Raw genomic sequence first — 17,008 nt, 5'->3', positions numbered from 1 at the left:
TTTTCTCACTTGTAAAATGGGAGGAATGCTGTGAAGAATCTAATTTTGATTTAATACTGTAGGGAGAGCCCTCAGTTGGAACCAGTACAAAGTACTTCCCTGCACAAATGGGATTGCTAATAGTCCTCTTCATTTTAGGTAGACTCTCCTTGTAAATGCTAAAGAGAGTTTCTTCCAGAAAAGTTCACCTGTTTATACATGTTCTAGTTAATCTTGAAGTGGGGCAACCCTCTTCTGAAGCTGATGGTCTCAATTTTGCTATTGTAATATTGTTCACATGTCTGCTCGTTCGTTAAATATTTATTGAGCAGCTACTATGTGTGTGTCAGTTACTATTCTAGGTACTAGGGAGACAATAACAAAAAACAAAGTTCCTGCCTTCATGGTGCATGTATGCTAGTGAGAAAGACAGACAATAATCAAACTAGCCAACTAACTAACTAATTAACTAACTTGCTCTATGTGTCGGGAGAGGTTGTGGGGAGAGTGACAGGGTTCTGTTTGAAATAGGGTGATCTGATCAGTTGTTCTCTTAAGCAGACTCCTGAGTTAAGTGAAGAACCAAACCATCTGGGTATCTTGGGAAGTGATTTTTGAAGCAGAGGGAATATATCACTTGAATAAGTGCTTGAGGATGCATTAGTTTATTATATTTTTCTTTTTCTTAATGTAAAGACAATAAGAAGACTTTGCATAAAATTTCATTTATAATCTATTACCTTCTTAACCTAATGCAACAAAAAATTTGCCCTACCAATATTTTTCTACATTTATTAATATTTATGAATACAAAAGTTATAGTGTATCTGAAATTCCTTTTTTTTAACTTAAGCATTTCTCCATGTTGTTTCATAATTTTATAATAATAACTTAAATAATATCAGTTATTCCCTTAGGGCTTTCTTTATGTAAACAAATTATAATGGATTATATGCCTGAAGATGTTCATTGAAGCATTATAGTTCCAAATACTGAAAACAACTGCAATAAATGTGCTTGTAATAGTATAGTTAGATTACTTCTGGTGTCTTAGTAGTGTTGTAATGACTATCTATTTTTTTAAATTAATTAATTAATTAATTTATTTGTGGCTGCGTTGGTTCTTCGTTGCTGCACACGGGCTTTCTCTACTTGTGGCGAGCAGGAGCTACTCTTGTGGCTACCACAACTCTACTGTTGTGGTGCGCTTGGCTTCTCGTTGCGGTGGCTTCTCTTGTTGCAGAGCATGGGCTTTAGGCACACGGGCTTCAGTAGATGTAGCACACAGCTCAGTAGTTGTGGCTCACGGGCACTAGAGTGCAGGCTCAGTAGTTGTGGTGCTCAGGCTTAGTTGCTCCGTGGCATGTGGGATCTTCCTGGACCACGGCTCAAACCCATGTCCCCTGCATTGGCAGGTGGATTCTTAACTACTACACCACTAGGGAAGTCCTGTAATGACTATCTTTAAACGTAGAATCTTCTTCTCTTGAATTATTTGTACGGATTAATTTCCAGGATTGAGATATTTATATATTTAAAAGAAATCTTTTTTTTCTTAATCTTTATTGGAGTATAATTGCTTCACAATACTGTTAGTGTCTGTTGCACAACAAAGCAAACCAGCCATATGCATACACATGTCCCCATATCCCCTCCCTCTTGAGCCTCCCTCCCATCCTCCCTATCCCACCCCTCTAGGTCATTGCAAAGCACTGAACTGATCTCCCTGTTCTATGCTGCTACTTCCCAGCAACCAACTATTTTAAATGCGGTAGTGTATATATGTCGATGCTACTCTCACATCACCCCAGCTTCGCCCTCCCACCCCATGTCCTCAAGTCCATTATCTATGTCTACCTCTTTATTTCTGCCCTGCAACTAGGTTCATCAGTACCATTTTTTTTTTAGATTCCATATATATGTGTTAGCATACAGTATTTGTTTTTCCCTTTCTGACTTACTTCACTCTGTATGACAGACTCTAGGTCCATCCACCTCACTACAAATAACTCAATTTCGTTTCTTTTCATGGCTGAGTAATATTCCATTGTGTATATGTGCCATGTCTTCTTTATCCATTCATCTGTTGATGGGCATTTAGGTCGGTTCCATGGCCTGGCTATTGTAAGTAGCTGCAGTGAACATTGTGGTACATGCGTCTTTTTGAATTATGATCTTCTCAGGGTGTATGCCCAGTAGTGGGATTGCTGGGTCATATGGTATTTCTATTTTTAGTTTTTTAAGGAACCTCCATACTGTTTTCCACAGTGGTTGTATCAATTTACATTCCCATCAACAGTGCAAGAGGGTTCCCTTTTTACCACACCCTTTCCAGCACTTATTGTTTCTAGATTTTTTGATAATGGCCATTCTGAATGGTGTGAGGTGATATCTCATTGTAGTTTTAATTAGTGATGTTGAGCATCTTTTCATGTGCCTCTTGTCCATATGTATGTCTTCCTTGGTGAAATGTCTATTTAGATCTTCCACCCACTTTTTAACTGCATTGTTTGTTTTTTTTGATATTGAGCTTCATGAGGTGTTTGTATATTTTAGAGATTAATCTTTTGTCTGTTGTTTCATTTGCAAATATTTTCTCCCATTCTGACGGTTGTCCTTTTGTCTTGTTTATGGTTTCCTTTGCTGTGCAAAAGTTTTTAAGTTTAGTTAAGTCCCATTTGTTTATTTTTGGTTTTATTTCCGTTACTCTAGGAGGTGGGTCATAAAAGATCTTGCTGTGGTTTATGTCAAAGAGTGTTTTTCCTATGTTTTCCTCTAAGAGTTTTATAGTGTCTGGTCTTACATTTAAGTCTTCAATCCATTTGGAGTTTACTTTTGTGTATGGTGCTAGGTAGTGTTCTACATTCATTCTTTTACATGTAGCTGTCCAGTTTTCCCAGCACCACCTATTGAAGAGTCTGTCTTTTCTCCATTTTATGTTCTTGCCTCCTTTGTCATAAATTAGGTGCCCATACGTGCGTGGGTTTATCACTGGGCATTCTATCCTGTACCATTGATCTATATTTCTGTTTTTGTGCCAGTACCATTCTGTCTTGTTTACTGTAGCTTTGTGGTATAGTTTGAAGTCGGGGAGGCTGATTCCTCCAACTCCGTTTTTCTTTCTCAAGATTGCTTTGGCTATTTGGGGTCTTTTGTGTTTCCATACAAACTGTAAAATTTTTTGTTCTAATTCTGTGAAGAATGCCATTGGTAGTTTTATAGGGATTGCATTGAATCTGTAGATTGCTTTGGGTAGTATAGCCATTTTCACAATATTAATTCTTCCAATCCAAGCGCATGATGTATTTCTCCATCTATTTATGTCATCTTTGATTTCTTTCATCAGTGTTTTATAGTTTTCTGAGTACAAGTCTTTCACCTCCTTAGGCAGGTTTATTCCTAGGTATTTTATTCTTTTTGTTGCAATGGTAAATGGGAGTATTTCCTTAATTTCTCATTCTGATTTTTTGTTGCTGGTGTATAGGAATGCCAGAGATTTCTGTGCATTAATTTTGTATCCTGCAACCTTACCAAATTCATTGATTAGTTCTAGTAGTTTTCTGGTGGCATCTTTAGGATTGTCTATGTATTATATTATGTCATCGGCAAGCAGTGACAGTTTTACTTCTTCTTTTCCAATTTGTATTCCTCTTATTGCTTTTTCTTCTCTATTGCCGTGGCTAGGACTTCCAAAACTATGTTGAATTAAGAGTGGCTAGAATGGACATCCTTGTCTTGTGCCCAATCTTAGTGGAAATGCTTTCAGTTTTTCACCATTGAGAATGATGTTTGCTATGGGTTTGTTGTATATGGCCTTTATTATGTTGAAGCAGGTTCCCTCTATGCCCACTTTCTGGAGAGTTTTTATCATAAATGGGTGTTGAATTCTGTCAAAAGCTTTTTCTGCATCTATTGAGATGATCATATGGTTTTTATTCTTCAATTTGTTAATATGGTGTATCACATTGATTGATTTGCATATATTGAAGAATCCTTGCATCCCTGGGATAAATCCCACTTGATCGTGGTGTATGATCCTTTTAATGTGTTGTTGGATTCTGTTTGCTAGTATTTTGTTGAGGATTTTTGCATCTATATTCATCAGTGATATTGGTCTGTAATTTTCTTTTTTTGTAGTATCTTTGTCTGGTTTTGGTATCAGGGTGATGGTGGCCTCGTAGAATGAGTTTGGGAGTGTTCCTTCCTCCACAATTTTTTGGAAGAGTTTGAGAAGGATGGCTCTTCTCTAAATGTTTGATAGAATTCACCTGTGAAGCCATCTGGTCCTGGACTTTTGTTTGTTGGAAGATTTTTAATCACAGTGTCAGTTTCATTACTTGTGATTAGTGTGTTCATATTTTCTATTTCTTCCTGGTTCAGTCTTGAAAGGTTATACCTTTCTACGAATTTGTCCATTTCTTCCAAGTTGTACACTTTACTGGCATGGAGTTGCTTTTAGTAGTATCTTAGGATGCTAAGGTGTATTTCTGCGTTGTCTGTTGTAATTTCTCGTTTTTCATTTCTAATTTTATTGATTTGAGTCCTCTCCCTCCTTTTCTTGATGAGTCTGGCTAATGGTTTATCAATTTTGTTTATCTTCTCAAAGAACCAGCTTTTAGTTTCATTGATCTTTGCTATTGTTTTCTTTGTTTCTATTTCATTTATTTCTGCTCTGATCTTTATGATTTCTTTCCTACTGCTAACTTTGGGTTTTGTTTGTTCTTCTTTCTCTAGTTCCTTTAGATGTAACATTAGATTGTTCATTTGACATTTTTCTTGTTTCTTGAGGTAGGCTTGTATAGCTATAAACTTCCCTCTTAGAACTGCTTTTGCTGCATCCCATAGGTTTTGGATCGTCATGTTTTCATTGTCATTTGTCTCTAGGTATTTTTTGATTTCCTCTTTGATTTCTTCAGTGATCTCTTGGTTATTTAGTAACGTATTGTTTAGCCTCAATGTGTTTGTGTTTTTTACATTTTTTTCCCTATAATTGATTTCTAATCTCATAGCATTGTGGTCAGAAAAGATGCTTGATATGATTTCAGTTTTCTTAAATTTACTGAGCCTTGATTTGTGACCCAAGATGTGATCTATCTTGGAGAATGTTCTGTGCGCCCTTGAGAAGAAAGTGTAACCTACTGTTTTTGGATGGAATGTCCTATAAATATCAATTAAATCTATCTGGTCTATTGTGTCATTTAAAGCTTTTGTCTCCTTATTTTTCTATCTGGATGGTCTGTCCATTGGTGTAAGTGAGGTGTTAAAGTCCCCCACTATTATTGTGTTAACTGTCAATTTCCTCTTTTATTGCTGTTAGCAGTTACGTTATGTATTGAGGTGCTCCTATGTTGGGTGCATATATATTTATAACTGATATGTCTTCTACTTGGTTTGATCCCTTGATCAATATGTAGTGTCCTTGTCTCTTTTAGCATTCTTCATTTTAAAGTCTATTTTATCTGATATGAGTATTGCTATGCCATCTTTCTTTTGATTTCCATTTGCATGGAATATCTTTTTCCATCCCGTCACTTTCAGTCTGTATGTGTCCCTAGGTCTGAAGTGGGTCTCTTGTAGACAGCATATATATGGGTCTTGTTTTTGTATCCATTCAGCAAGCCTGTATCTTTTGGTTGGAGCATTTAATCCATTCACGTTTAAGGTAATTATCAATATGTATGTTCCTATCACCATTTTCTTAATTGTTTGGGTTTTGTTTTTGTATGTCCTTTTCTTCTCTTGTGTTTCCCACTTAGAGAAGTTCCTTTAGTATTTGTTGTAGAGCTGGTTTGGTGGTGCTGAATTCTCTTAGCTTTTGCTTGTCTGTAAAGCTTTTGATTTCTCCATTGAATCTGAATGAGATCCTTGCAGGCTAGAGTAATCTTGGTTGTAGGTTCTTCCCTTTCATCACTTTAAGTATATCATACCACTCCCTTCTGGCTTGTAGAGTTTCTGCTGAGAAGTCAGCTGTTAACCTTATGGGAGTTCCCTTGTATGTTATTTGTCCTTTTTTCCCTTGCTGCTTTCAATAATTTTTCTTTGTCTTTAATTTTTGCCAATTTGATTACTATGTGTCTTGGCATGTTTCTCCTTGGGTTTATCCTATATGGGACTCGCTGTTCTTCCTGGACTTGGGTGGCTATTTCCTTTCCCATATTAGGGAAGTTTTCGACTATAGTCTCTTCAAATATTTTCTCGGATCCTTTCTCTCTTCTCCTTCTGGGACCCCTATAATGCGAATATTGTTGCGTTTAATGTTGTCCCAGAGGTCTCTTAGGCTGTCTTCATTTCTTTTCATTCTTTTTTCTGTTCCACAGCAGTGAATTCCACCATTCTGTTTTCCAGGTCACTTATCCATTCTTCTGCCTCAGTTATTCTGCTATTGATTCCTTCTAGTGTATTTTTCATTTCAGTTATCGTATTGTTCATCTCTGTTTGTTCTTTAATTCTTCTAGATCTTTGTTAAACATTTCTTGCATCTTCTCGATCTTTGCCTCCATTCTTTTTCCGAGGTCCTGGATCATCTTCACTATCATTTTCTGAATTCTTTTTCTGGAAGATTGCCTATCTCCATTTCCTTTAGTTGTTTTTCTGGGGTTTTATCTTGTTCCTTCGTCTGGTACATAGCCCTCTGCCTTTTCATCTTGTCTGTTTTTCTGTGAATGTGGTTTTTGTTCCACAGGCTCTAGGATTGTAGTTCTTCTTGCTTCTGCTGTCTGCCCTCTGGTGGATGAGACTATCTCTATACTGATATTTCTAATATAAGATTACAGGTTTTTTCCTTTACTGAAATTGTTTTATATTATGCTTGTATCTTTTTTTCACACTGAAAACCTTGCCTAGCAAGGGTATTACCAAATTACTATAACTGATTATTTGCTTTCTTATAAATCTACCCATATTATTTTAAAGAAATCAATATAAATGTTGCAAAAACAAGATTATTGAAAAAAGCTTAAAATTTCTTTGTAGCTCTTTTTGTCTTTAGGATAGATCCAGTGTGACTATACAGTCAAAATACTGTGTTTTAAAGCCACATGAATGAATCATTGCCTTTCTTTAGTCATATCATCAATTTGATATACAGTTAAGTTAAATTTGCTTAAACTTGATTTAATTTTTAGGGATTGATTTTTCTATTTTATTTTATATTTTTTTAAAATTTTATAAAAAAATACTTTAAATCATGAATCCAGTTAGGAACTCTTGTATTAGCTATATTTTTCTGAGATATAATTATCAGATATTTTCCTCAGTTTGTCCTTTGTCTTTGTCTTTGCTTATGATATCTTTTCGTCATGCATAAGTCATTCATATGTATTTTTAATGTAGCTAAATTTATTAGTCTCTAACTTGCTTTTGAAATGTGAGCCGTTTTTATTACAATTTTCTCATTCCTCAATTAAAGAGGAACCTATCCATATTTAATTCAAGTATTTGTAGGGTTTTCATTATTATATTTAGATCTTGCATCGATTTGGAAATTATTACTTAATAGTACTTTATTTTTTAAATATTAGGCACTAGGGATATAACGTGACCAGAGCAACAATATCTAGTTTCTTTCAGAGCAAATGTTCCATTGATGTACGACAGACCACAAAATTTCATATAATGGAAAATGTTATAAAGACAATAAAAAAGATGAAGTGTAGATACAGGCTAAAGAGATGCCTCTCTGATAAGATGATATTTGAGCTAATTTCTGAAACACAAGGCGAAGCTAGCCATATCAAGGCCTGGAGCAGAACTGTACAGGCTGAGGGAATACTCAGTACAAAGGCACTGAGGAGGAATAGACCTTAATGCTTATTAAATGCTTAGTATGAACCAGGCACAATACGGAAACGCTTTACCTGCATTATCTCATATATTTCTTCTAAGAGCCCTTTTGGGTAGGTATCTATTAGCACCATTTTGAATATGAAGACCCTGAGTTTGGGAGAGTTTAAATTATTGGCCTCTTCTCAGTCTCTAACTTGGTTTAAGCTCCCACAGTGCAGTAGTGAACCCTTGATTTTTCTCTCTCCAGGCTTTCATGAGAAGGACAAGAAGCCGTATTGCAGGAAGGATTTCTTAGCCATGTTCTCACCCAAGTGTGGTGGCTGCAACCGCCCAGTGCTGGAAAACTACCTTTCAGCCATGGACACTGTCTGGCACCCAGAGTGCTTTGTCTGTGGGGTCTGTATACTCACTTACCTCTTGGATTTAGGGAAAGTCAGGGTTCTCCTTTCTGAGAGGCAGCTGGTAAGAGGGTTCACAGCTCGGGATGAGAACTTGACAGGGGCCTTCTTAAAAGGAACACAAAACACAGCCTCCATTGTGGGCATTTGCTTGTCTGTCTTGCCGATGGGCAATATTCTAGCCTCTATTTGTCAAGAACCCGAGTGAAGTCCTGCACTGGCAGGAAACTGGCAGGGATTTCAAGGCTGAAGTTTTGCTGATGCTTTTACTGCTTGACATCTGCCTCGCTTTTCTTTTTCTTCTCTCCACCACCCCACCCAGGACTGCTTTAGCAGTTTTTCTACTGGCTCCTTCTTTGAACTGGATGGACGTCCCTTCTGTGAACTCCACTACCATCACCGCCGAGGAACCCTTTGCCACGGGTGTGGGCAGCCCATCACTGGTCGCTGCATCAGCGCCATGGGCTACAAGTTCCATCCCGAGCACTTTGTATGTGCTTTCTGCCTGACGCAGCTGTCGAAGGGGATCTTCAGAGAGCAGAATGACAAGACCTACTGTCAACCCTGCTTCAATAAGCTCTTCCCACTGTAATCTCAGCTATACCTACACCCTCTTCTGATTTGCTATAAAATTTAAACCAAGAGAGGAAAGAGTACATTTGTACTTACTGACCTTCTGCTCAATAGGCTTACAGAGAAAGCAAAGATGATGAACAAATAAGGGAACGTCTAGATGTTACATGACTAGGCTTGTGGTATTAAGTTTTGATTTAAAGCCTTACTTTTTTTTTTTATCAGGTACTTGAATTTAGATCTGGGACCTGCTGTCTAGTGCCTCTGCAGATGTATTTTCCACAGGCACACATTCATTCCACACTGGTTTACTCACATTTCTCCATTTTCACCCCTGTGATGACTCTACTCAGATATTCTCTTTTCTGGCCCTCGTAACTGGGTCTTTTAAGCTGCCCGCATTTCCCTGTGACTCACTTTCTCACAGTCACTGCTGCAGACTTTATTCTTGCTGTTGGGAATCATGATATCACTCTTAAGCTCCTTGCATTTCCTTTCAGTGTATTTCTTTTTCAAGAGAAAGTAGATTTTTAACTGGACAAATTTGAATACTGACATCATTGATAAATAAAGTAGCTTGTGGTTTTAATGACTCAATGTCATATTACTTTGGTAAATAAACTTTCTGCTTCCCATGTTATATACTAGGCACAATGTGCAATTAAATTTGTATCATACCTCTTGTTTACTTCCATACAATGGACACTTCGTTTAAATCAAAAGAAATTAAAAGGGGGGACTCCTAGTCACTAACTTTTCTCTTAATTTGGGCTCATAACATTCACTTTATTTTATTTTTTGCACTTTGGTGATTGATTAAAAGATGGCAAAGCTTCTTAAAAGTTTTTCATCACTTTGTTTACCTATGGAAAAAGTGATTTCCACTAGGCAATTCCAAATTCATATTTGCATATGTATGCATATCTCCAAACTCATAAATTTGTATCTATTTGTCCAATTTTCTTGTATATCAATTATATCTCAATAAAGCTGTTTGAAAAAATGAAACATGCATCTTCCTTAATTCATATTTGTCTCATAAAGACAAACAAGATGGCTGTTCTTAGAGCATCTCTGAAGAAAGATGCTATAAAACCTCATTTCACCATTTTCCAGTTAGAATTAGGAAATCCCAGGCCCACCTAAAAAAAATCTCCACTTAATTATTTTTTCCTCTGAAAAATATTATAAGTAAAATTGTACCGGGCTTCCCTGGTGGCGCAGTGGTTGAGAGTCCGCCTGCCGATGCAGGGGACACGGGTTCGAGCCCTGGTCCAGGAAGATCCCACATGCTGCAGAGCAACTAAGCCTGTGTGCCACAGCTACTGAGCCTGCTCTCTAGAGCCCGCAATCCACAACTACCGAGCCCATGAGCCACAACTACTGAAGCGCCTAGAGCCTTGCTCTGCAACAAGAGAAGCCACCGCAATGAGAAGCCTGTGCGCCACAACAAAGAGTTGCCACCACTAGCAGCAACTAGAGAAAGCCCGCGCAGCAACGAAGACAACAACGCAGCCAAAAATAAATATATTTAAAAAATTTTTTTTAATTACTGAGGAAAACTCCTTCACTGGAGGTATTTTTAAAAATAGGGCTGAAGTTGGTGTCTTTAGATTATTAATGTGGGCCCAGAATTTCTTGGAGAACTGAAATGGATTAAATGATTCTTGCTAAGCTGTATCATTTTGGTCTCCTTTATTGGAACGGATGATAAGGGGCTTTTGAAAATTAAAAGGAAGTAGTAACAGTTAGGAACTCCAAAGGCATCCAAACTACGTGGGAGGTCACCTAGGTAGTGTGAGCCAGCAGCTGGGTTTTTGTCCTGTTGGGCTGGCTGAGAACCAGACTAAGCAAAGTATATGTTCGATCTCTAAACATCCTCTTTACTGCATGTGACTCTGTGATGTCATTTGCAGATGTTAATATGGTTGCTTTGGGAATTTGACAAAGGAAACTTGGGTTTTAACCCTTAAGAAAGAACATTCAGGGGCTGACTTTTTTTTTTTAAGGATTAGCTGTTTTGAGATTTCAGTAGAATCTATGTATTTAAAAGTTTCGAAGAAAAACCAGAGTTTACTAAGGTGAAATTAAGAAGTGAAAACTTTTTCTTTTCATGATGAAAGTAAGTGGTTATAGATTTGTTCAAAAGGAGATGCTGCCTTCAGAACCAGGGTTTTAGCAACAAGGAAACCACTCAAAATTTTAAAGTTCGCCTGTTTAAAAAAATACTATTATCACACTGATATATACCTGTTGACTCTTGTTTCTCAGTAAGTTATAGCTTTTAAAATATAAACACAGGGAACTCTACCTAATGCACTGTGGTAACCTAAATGGGAGGGAAGTCCAAAAGGGAGGGGATACCTGTATGTGTGTGGCTGATTTATTTTGTTGTGCAGTGGAGGCTAACACAACATTGTAAAGCAACCATACTCCAATAAAAATTAATTTAAAGAAAAATGTAAAACCTACCCTCAAAAGACAGGTTTTTCCCACCTGTGAGGCTATATATTTTTATAAAATAATGTGCCATAGATTGGGGACTCTGTTCTCAAGGAGGAAATCCTCAGTTTGGCCAATGATTCTTTGGAATAAGTACAGAGTCCTCCAAGGTGGTACTTCGGTAAAGATGGCCATCCTTTTTCTATACGAGTTCTAGCACGTAATCTTGTATGATGGCTGCTGGCTACAGGCTCCCTGTTTGTGACCAGCAGAGGGAGAGAGAGTACTTTTCTCTATCTTTGCAAGCAAAAGTCCTGAGATCATCCTAACTGTACTAGCTTAGGTCACGTACCCACCAGTGATTTTTGCTGGGGAATTGTACTACGCAGCTTGCCTTAAACCAGACTAGATCATTTCCAGAGTTAGGGGCAGGACTAAGTTTCTAAAAACACAGGGGCTCTGTGGAGGAGATGTGAATATTGAAAAATCTGGGTACTGGTAAAAAGAGGGCAATCTTGAATTTATATGACTCTATGTTCAAAAACAAAAATATTAAAGAGCTTCTGAGTTTCAAGATAATATGGAAGGTAAACTAGATCTTTCCAGTGCCCTGAGGGAACATGCCTGAGAACTTTACAGGATGTTAAAGCAGAGGAGAGCCAGGAACAGAATGTTAAAAGCAACATATGGCAGAGATACTGACCTTCCCTAGGCCCTGGGGGTGGGGCGGGGCACGGCATTAAGAAACATCAAAAAGCAGCTTCAGTGTGAGACTCTGAGAAGGGAGATCTTCTAGCTGAAATAAAGGTGAGAAGGAGTGACAACTCTCTCTAGGGGCAAGTGTCTCAGGTGTGAGCAGGTCCTTAATAAGGGCAGACGTGGCAGCCACTAAAATATGAAACTAAAAAGGTGACTACTTACCCTCAAAATATTGTGGAGGTTGTGTTATTAGATAAAACTCTCCATCAGGGCAGCATGTAAGTGCAACCCAGAGGTCAAAGGGGAAATGGAAACCTACTGGGATCCCCTGGAGGAGGAAGAAGGAATTCTCAGATCAGTGCTGGTGCTTGTGTTGTGCTGGTTACAAATGTATAATTTTGCCCAGAGGCAGCAATGTCTCAATCTATTCGGTAAAATACTGTTAACGTAGGAGTTTCCTCCTCCCCAGTTACGGTAAATGCATAGTGTTTAAATCAACTTCCTGTGAAAAGACATCTCGTGACTGTATTTAGGTTGACAGGCCATGGATTCTGATACTTGCATAGACATGCTGGCATCCTGGTGAGAGCAATCCATCTTGCCTCCCTATTTTAGGTATCACCAAATCTCAACAAATACTGCATTCTAGGAATAACATTTCTGCCTGGGAAAACTATCCCAATTCCAGTGAGAGATATCTCAGGTCACGGGTGTAAATGATACAACTCCTATAGCTGAGAATGACCAAATCAAGAAATCAGACAGGACTTTACTTCCTGTAAACTTTAACTCAGAGTTGGTGAGACAATTTGATTTTGGATTTTATTGCCCTTGGACTTTGATATGCTATGTTGCATTATATGACGGGGCTAACTTGGGATATGAAACAGAATGGAAGTACATTTCTCAGCACCATTTTTGTTCAGTCTAGTTTCTCCACAAGGAACTGCACGGCTCCCATGTTTCAGTCCAGGTGCTTAGGTGGGGCTGACTTTACGCTCAGCTCCAAGTCTCAGGCCTGACCAGTAAACGTTCTTTGTTCTTCTGGATCAAGGTGATTGGATCAGGGGTAGATATGTGACCCTAGCAAAGCCAATCAGATTGCTCCCCAGGACCTTCCCTGGACTTATTGGGAAAGAGGCCCCTGTTTTGTTTAGGATTCTGGCTCGGAGGATATTAAAAGCCCTTTGTTGCTGAGAAGTAGTATCTTTAGCATCACTTGGGGAGCCTGAGAACAGAGCCTACATGGAAGAAAGTAGAGAGAAATAATGGAGAGGCAATGTCTTCTTTTTTTTTGAGCCACTCAGTCTTAGCATATCAGCATCTTAGCGTCAGACTGGGAAGCTGTAACTTTTCTTTTTTTGCTTCAGCCTATTTGAGTTGGAATTGTGTCACCAATTAATTGAGTAAGCAGAACAGACATATTCTTCCTTTTGTAAACTTAAAGTATTGTGAATAAATGAACGAGTAAACTCTATAGTGGTACAGAATGTACACTGCATGTCACCATGAAAAACAAATAGACCAAAAAACTATCTGCTCACTGCCCAGTACTTTTTACATTAGAGCACAGTGAAATGCTGTATTTTAAGTCTGAGGCATCCTGTGCATAGCTCATATATTTAGAAAACAAACTTCTTGTTCCTGTCCAATTTGTTAGTAAAGTTGAGTAATGTGTATCAATATCACTAAGGGGGCAGAAAAGAGGGAAGGGTGCTGCCATCCTCTGAGATGCAGAAATGTATTGAAAGTCGTGTTATATGTGCTCCTTTGTCTAGTGCCCCTGCATAGAAAATGAGCAGATCTTTAATGTTACCGTAATGCTGTGTATTTGTAGTGAAAAATAGTTTAAAGAACTTGATGCCTTACTTGCAAACAAAAAAGGAAAAACATTGGAAAATTATAAGAGAATTATATTTACCTTTACCCGAAAGTTGGTACTTGAAGAAAATTGGGTTTATAAGAGCTTGAGGAAGACAAAGAAGACATTTATAGAGATGCTGAGAGGAGATTGTAGGGATGCTTTTTAGTGCTCTGGAGGTTGAGGGTGATGGTTTTCATTATGTCCAATGACACTGAGAAAATGTGACTTTCCCTGTCTGGTGCCCTTGCATTTTCAGATATGAGTTAGAAAATATCGGAGGCTCAAAAATAAGGTGGGGGAGCTTAGAGAGAGAGACGTTTTCCTAAAATAATCTGAACATTTTGAAAGAGAGGGAAAGAAGGAGGGGAGAAAGTTATGGCATACACAAGAGAACTTGTGAGTTGGACAAGGTGAAATTTCCAGAGCTTCCAGTAAAGAAGGAAACATGGGGAAACAAGAAGGGTGATGTACAACACACTCTGTGGGGAACAGTGGTTGTAATGGGGATCCTGTCACTCAGTTAATTCCCTTATGCAAATTGCCTGGGGACACTACCTTTCATCCTGGAGTGTCTTTTAGTTTGGGTTTTCCTAGAAGTGGACCCTGAGACTAGAATTCGTGTGCAATAGTCTATTTAGGAGGGTGTTGCTGGATGTACAGGTGGCGGGGGGCGAGGGCATGAGACAGCAAAGGACCAATTCAGCGTTCGTTAATGAACAGGTTGCTGCTGGGGAAGTTGGAGCTCAACACTCATCGTGACCTCTGAGGTTAATTGTAGACCACATGGGATGCCAGCTAGTCCCCCCCACCCCACCTCTGCCTCCCTCTATGCAAGCTGGACATGCTTCTGACCAAAGAAAGCCTTTAGTCTGAGTCACAGGTGCTTGCAGTAGGAAGCATCAGCGTGCCCCTGGCCATGAGTACCACCAGATATGGAAACTTAGAGCATCTGTTGGGGAAAGTTATAAGGAGGTAAGCATGTAAGAAAAAATTCACTGGAAAGGTCTTCGAGTCACTGATGATCACATTTGGAATGGGTCGTAAGCCATTTGTTTGCAGAATTTGAAAATGTTCCCAGTTCTAGAAAGCTTAATGCATTACACTAGCTTACAGCTAGTGTAGTAATGGTGGAGGGGACTTAGGGAGGAAGAGAGTGGGCAATGGGATTATTATTTCCGTTTTACCTATGGAAAAATGATCAATTACATGAATCAGCCAAGATCACTCAATTTTAGTGATAGCACTAGAACCAGGCCAATGTCTGTTTAGTATCCCTTGCCTGGGACACTTTCTCTTAGGCTTTACTTCAACAGTGTAAAATACATCTCAGAAATATGTCCCATGAGGTGAATTTTCAAGGGATGAGTGAGGGCACCAGGGCAGGAAGGGTGATCCAGTGGTGCAACCTATGTTGTTTAGGGGTATAGTGGCAAGAACTGTAGCCTTGGTATCAGACAGACCCAAGTTCACAGGCCAATTGTACCACTTACAAATTATGTAAACATTAGTTAAGCTATTTATCTTCTCCGAACTTCAGTTTCATAATATGCTCAGTGTGGGTAATAATACCTCCCACGTGGGTTTGCTGTGAGGATTAACCAAGATAATAAGTGCGAAAGAGCTTTGTAAACCTCCAAGAACCATACATAAAAGGCATTAACAAAATAGTCCAAGAGATATGCAAGGAAGTCAGTATAGCTTCCCTCTGCAGAATTTCCATGGAGACTGTGAAACCATGGCAGGCTTTTAGTTGTTTTTGGATGATTTTAGAAATCTTTTTTAGGGATAAGGATGAAAGCTGATGGAATTGAAAATGCTGGGAGATTAGGAGAAGAGCTTCAGTGTGAGCTAATAATCTTCCTTTGCAGCAACATATTGACAAAGTAATGCTCAAGACAGAATGATTTCCATGGCACAGGAAATCCATCCAGTTAGCTGCTTCCCCTAGATAGAAAACAGCGAACCCAGGTTAAGGAAGCAGAAAGAACCAAGGGAAAAGAGTTCAGGAACCTTCCAAGGCCATGATGTTCACTGCCTGTCAATGGCTTAACCATAATTCAAGGGAAATTCTCAGGCATCATTATTACTTGTATTAGTTTTGCCAGAGGTGCTATACCAAAACACCACAGACTGGATGACTGAAACAGCAGAAATTTATTTTCTTATAGTTCTAGAGGCTGGAAGTCCAAGATCCAGGTGTCGACAGGTTTGGCGTCTCCTAAGTTCTCGTTCCTTGTCTCGCTGATGGCCACCTTCTCTCAGTTGTCCTCACGTGTCCTTTCCTCTGTGCATGTGTCTCCCTGGTGTCTCCGCCTCTTCTTATAAGAACAACAGCCCTTTTGGATTAGGGTCCCACCCTTATGGCCTCATTTAATCTAAATTACCGCTTTGAAGGCCCTATCTCCAAACACAGACACATTGGGAATTAGGGTTTCAACACATAGATTATTTTTTCTTTCAATTGAAGTATAGTTGACTTACAATGTCGCATTAGTTTCAGACAAACAGCAAAGCAACACATGGACTTTGGTGGGACACAATTCAGTTCATAATATTACTTAAAAGGATACAGTGGCAGAGATATAATTCCACATGCTTTCTGGTCATAAGCTTGGTGGCTTCACTCTGTTATCTAATTCCAAACTCATCAACAGGCAAATGTTGATCCTTTTTTTTTCTTGATCTTTTTTTTTTTAAATAGGCGCTTTATTATAAACACAGGTCATAAAGTCCCAGACTTACCATTAGCCACATAAATATAGATCCTGCTCACTGTTTAATATTATCAAGCTTGTACAACTTTAGCATGGTTTTGAGGCCAGCAACCTCAGTGTCTATCTAAGTGGGGGTCTGATCTTGCTGAGATGTAATATCACTATTTCTGTTCTCATTACCAGCAGCTTTCTTTTGTTCAATGAATACAGTTCTTTGATTCTGCTCTTTTCTACACTGAAATCTAATTTTGTATCTCTTCTGATTTTTATTACTTCATCCATAACTTGTTTTAATTGATATAGTTCAAGTTTCATTTTCTCGTTTTCTGCTTTGAAGGATGGAAATTTGCTCCTCTTCATAATAATCATATCCTTTTTCACATTAGCAACCTGAGACATTATCTGCTGAAGAATGATGTCCTGCTACATCTTGGTGACATATCTTTGTAGATGAGATCCATGTTGGCCTCCATGATCTTGACCAATGCAGATGCAACGATTTCTGCTTGTCGAGTAGTAAACCCATTTCCTTCAAGTAAACACACTAAGGCATG

General features: G+C 38.6%; 1 protein-coding gene and 1 pseudogene across 2 annotated transcripts in view; one reads left to right on the top strand and one right to left on the bottom strand.

Annotated features, from left to right (window-relative positions):
• The window catches only part of LPXN (leupaxin), a 39,690-nt gene extending 30,004 nt beyond the window's left edge, over positions 1-9,686 (top strand). Inside the window, exons 8-9 of the mRNA XM_082659493.1 lie at positions 8,012-8,160; positions 8,485-9,686. Coding sequence (XP_082515619.1) covers positions 8,012-8,160; positions 8,485-8,754 — 419 coding nt within the window. The 3' untranslated portion in view covers positions 8,755-9,686. The remainder of the gene's footprint in view (positions 1-8,011; positions 8,161-8,484) is intronic.
• On the bottom strand, positions 9,123-17,008 carry LOC309826144 (mitochondrial calcium uniporter regulator 1-like; annotated as a pseudogene). Its single transcript has 2 exons — positions 16,483-17,008; positions 9,123-9,242 (listed from the first exon to the last, which is right to left on the bottom strand). The product of its transcript is annotated as a mitochondrial calcium uniporter regulator 1-like (transcript).

The sequence above is a fragment of the Grampus griseus genome (genome assembly GCF_964374135.1).
Source record: "Grampus griseus genome assembly, chromosome: 8".
NCBI lineage: Eukaryota > Metazoa > Chordata > Mammalia > Artiodactyla > Delphinidae > Grampus > Grampus griseus.
Note: the sequence above shows the minus strand (reverse complement) of the source record. Positions and strands in the feature narration are given on the sequence as shown.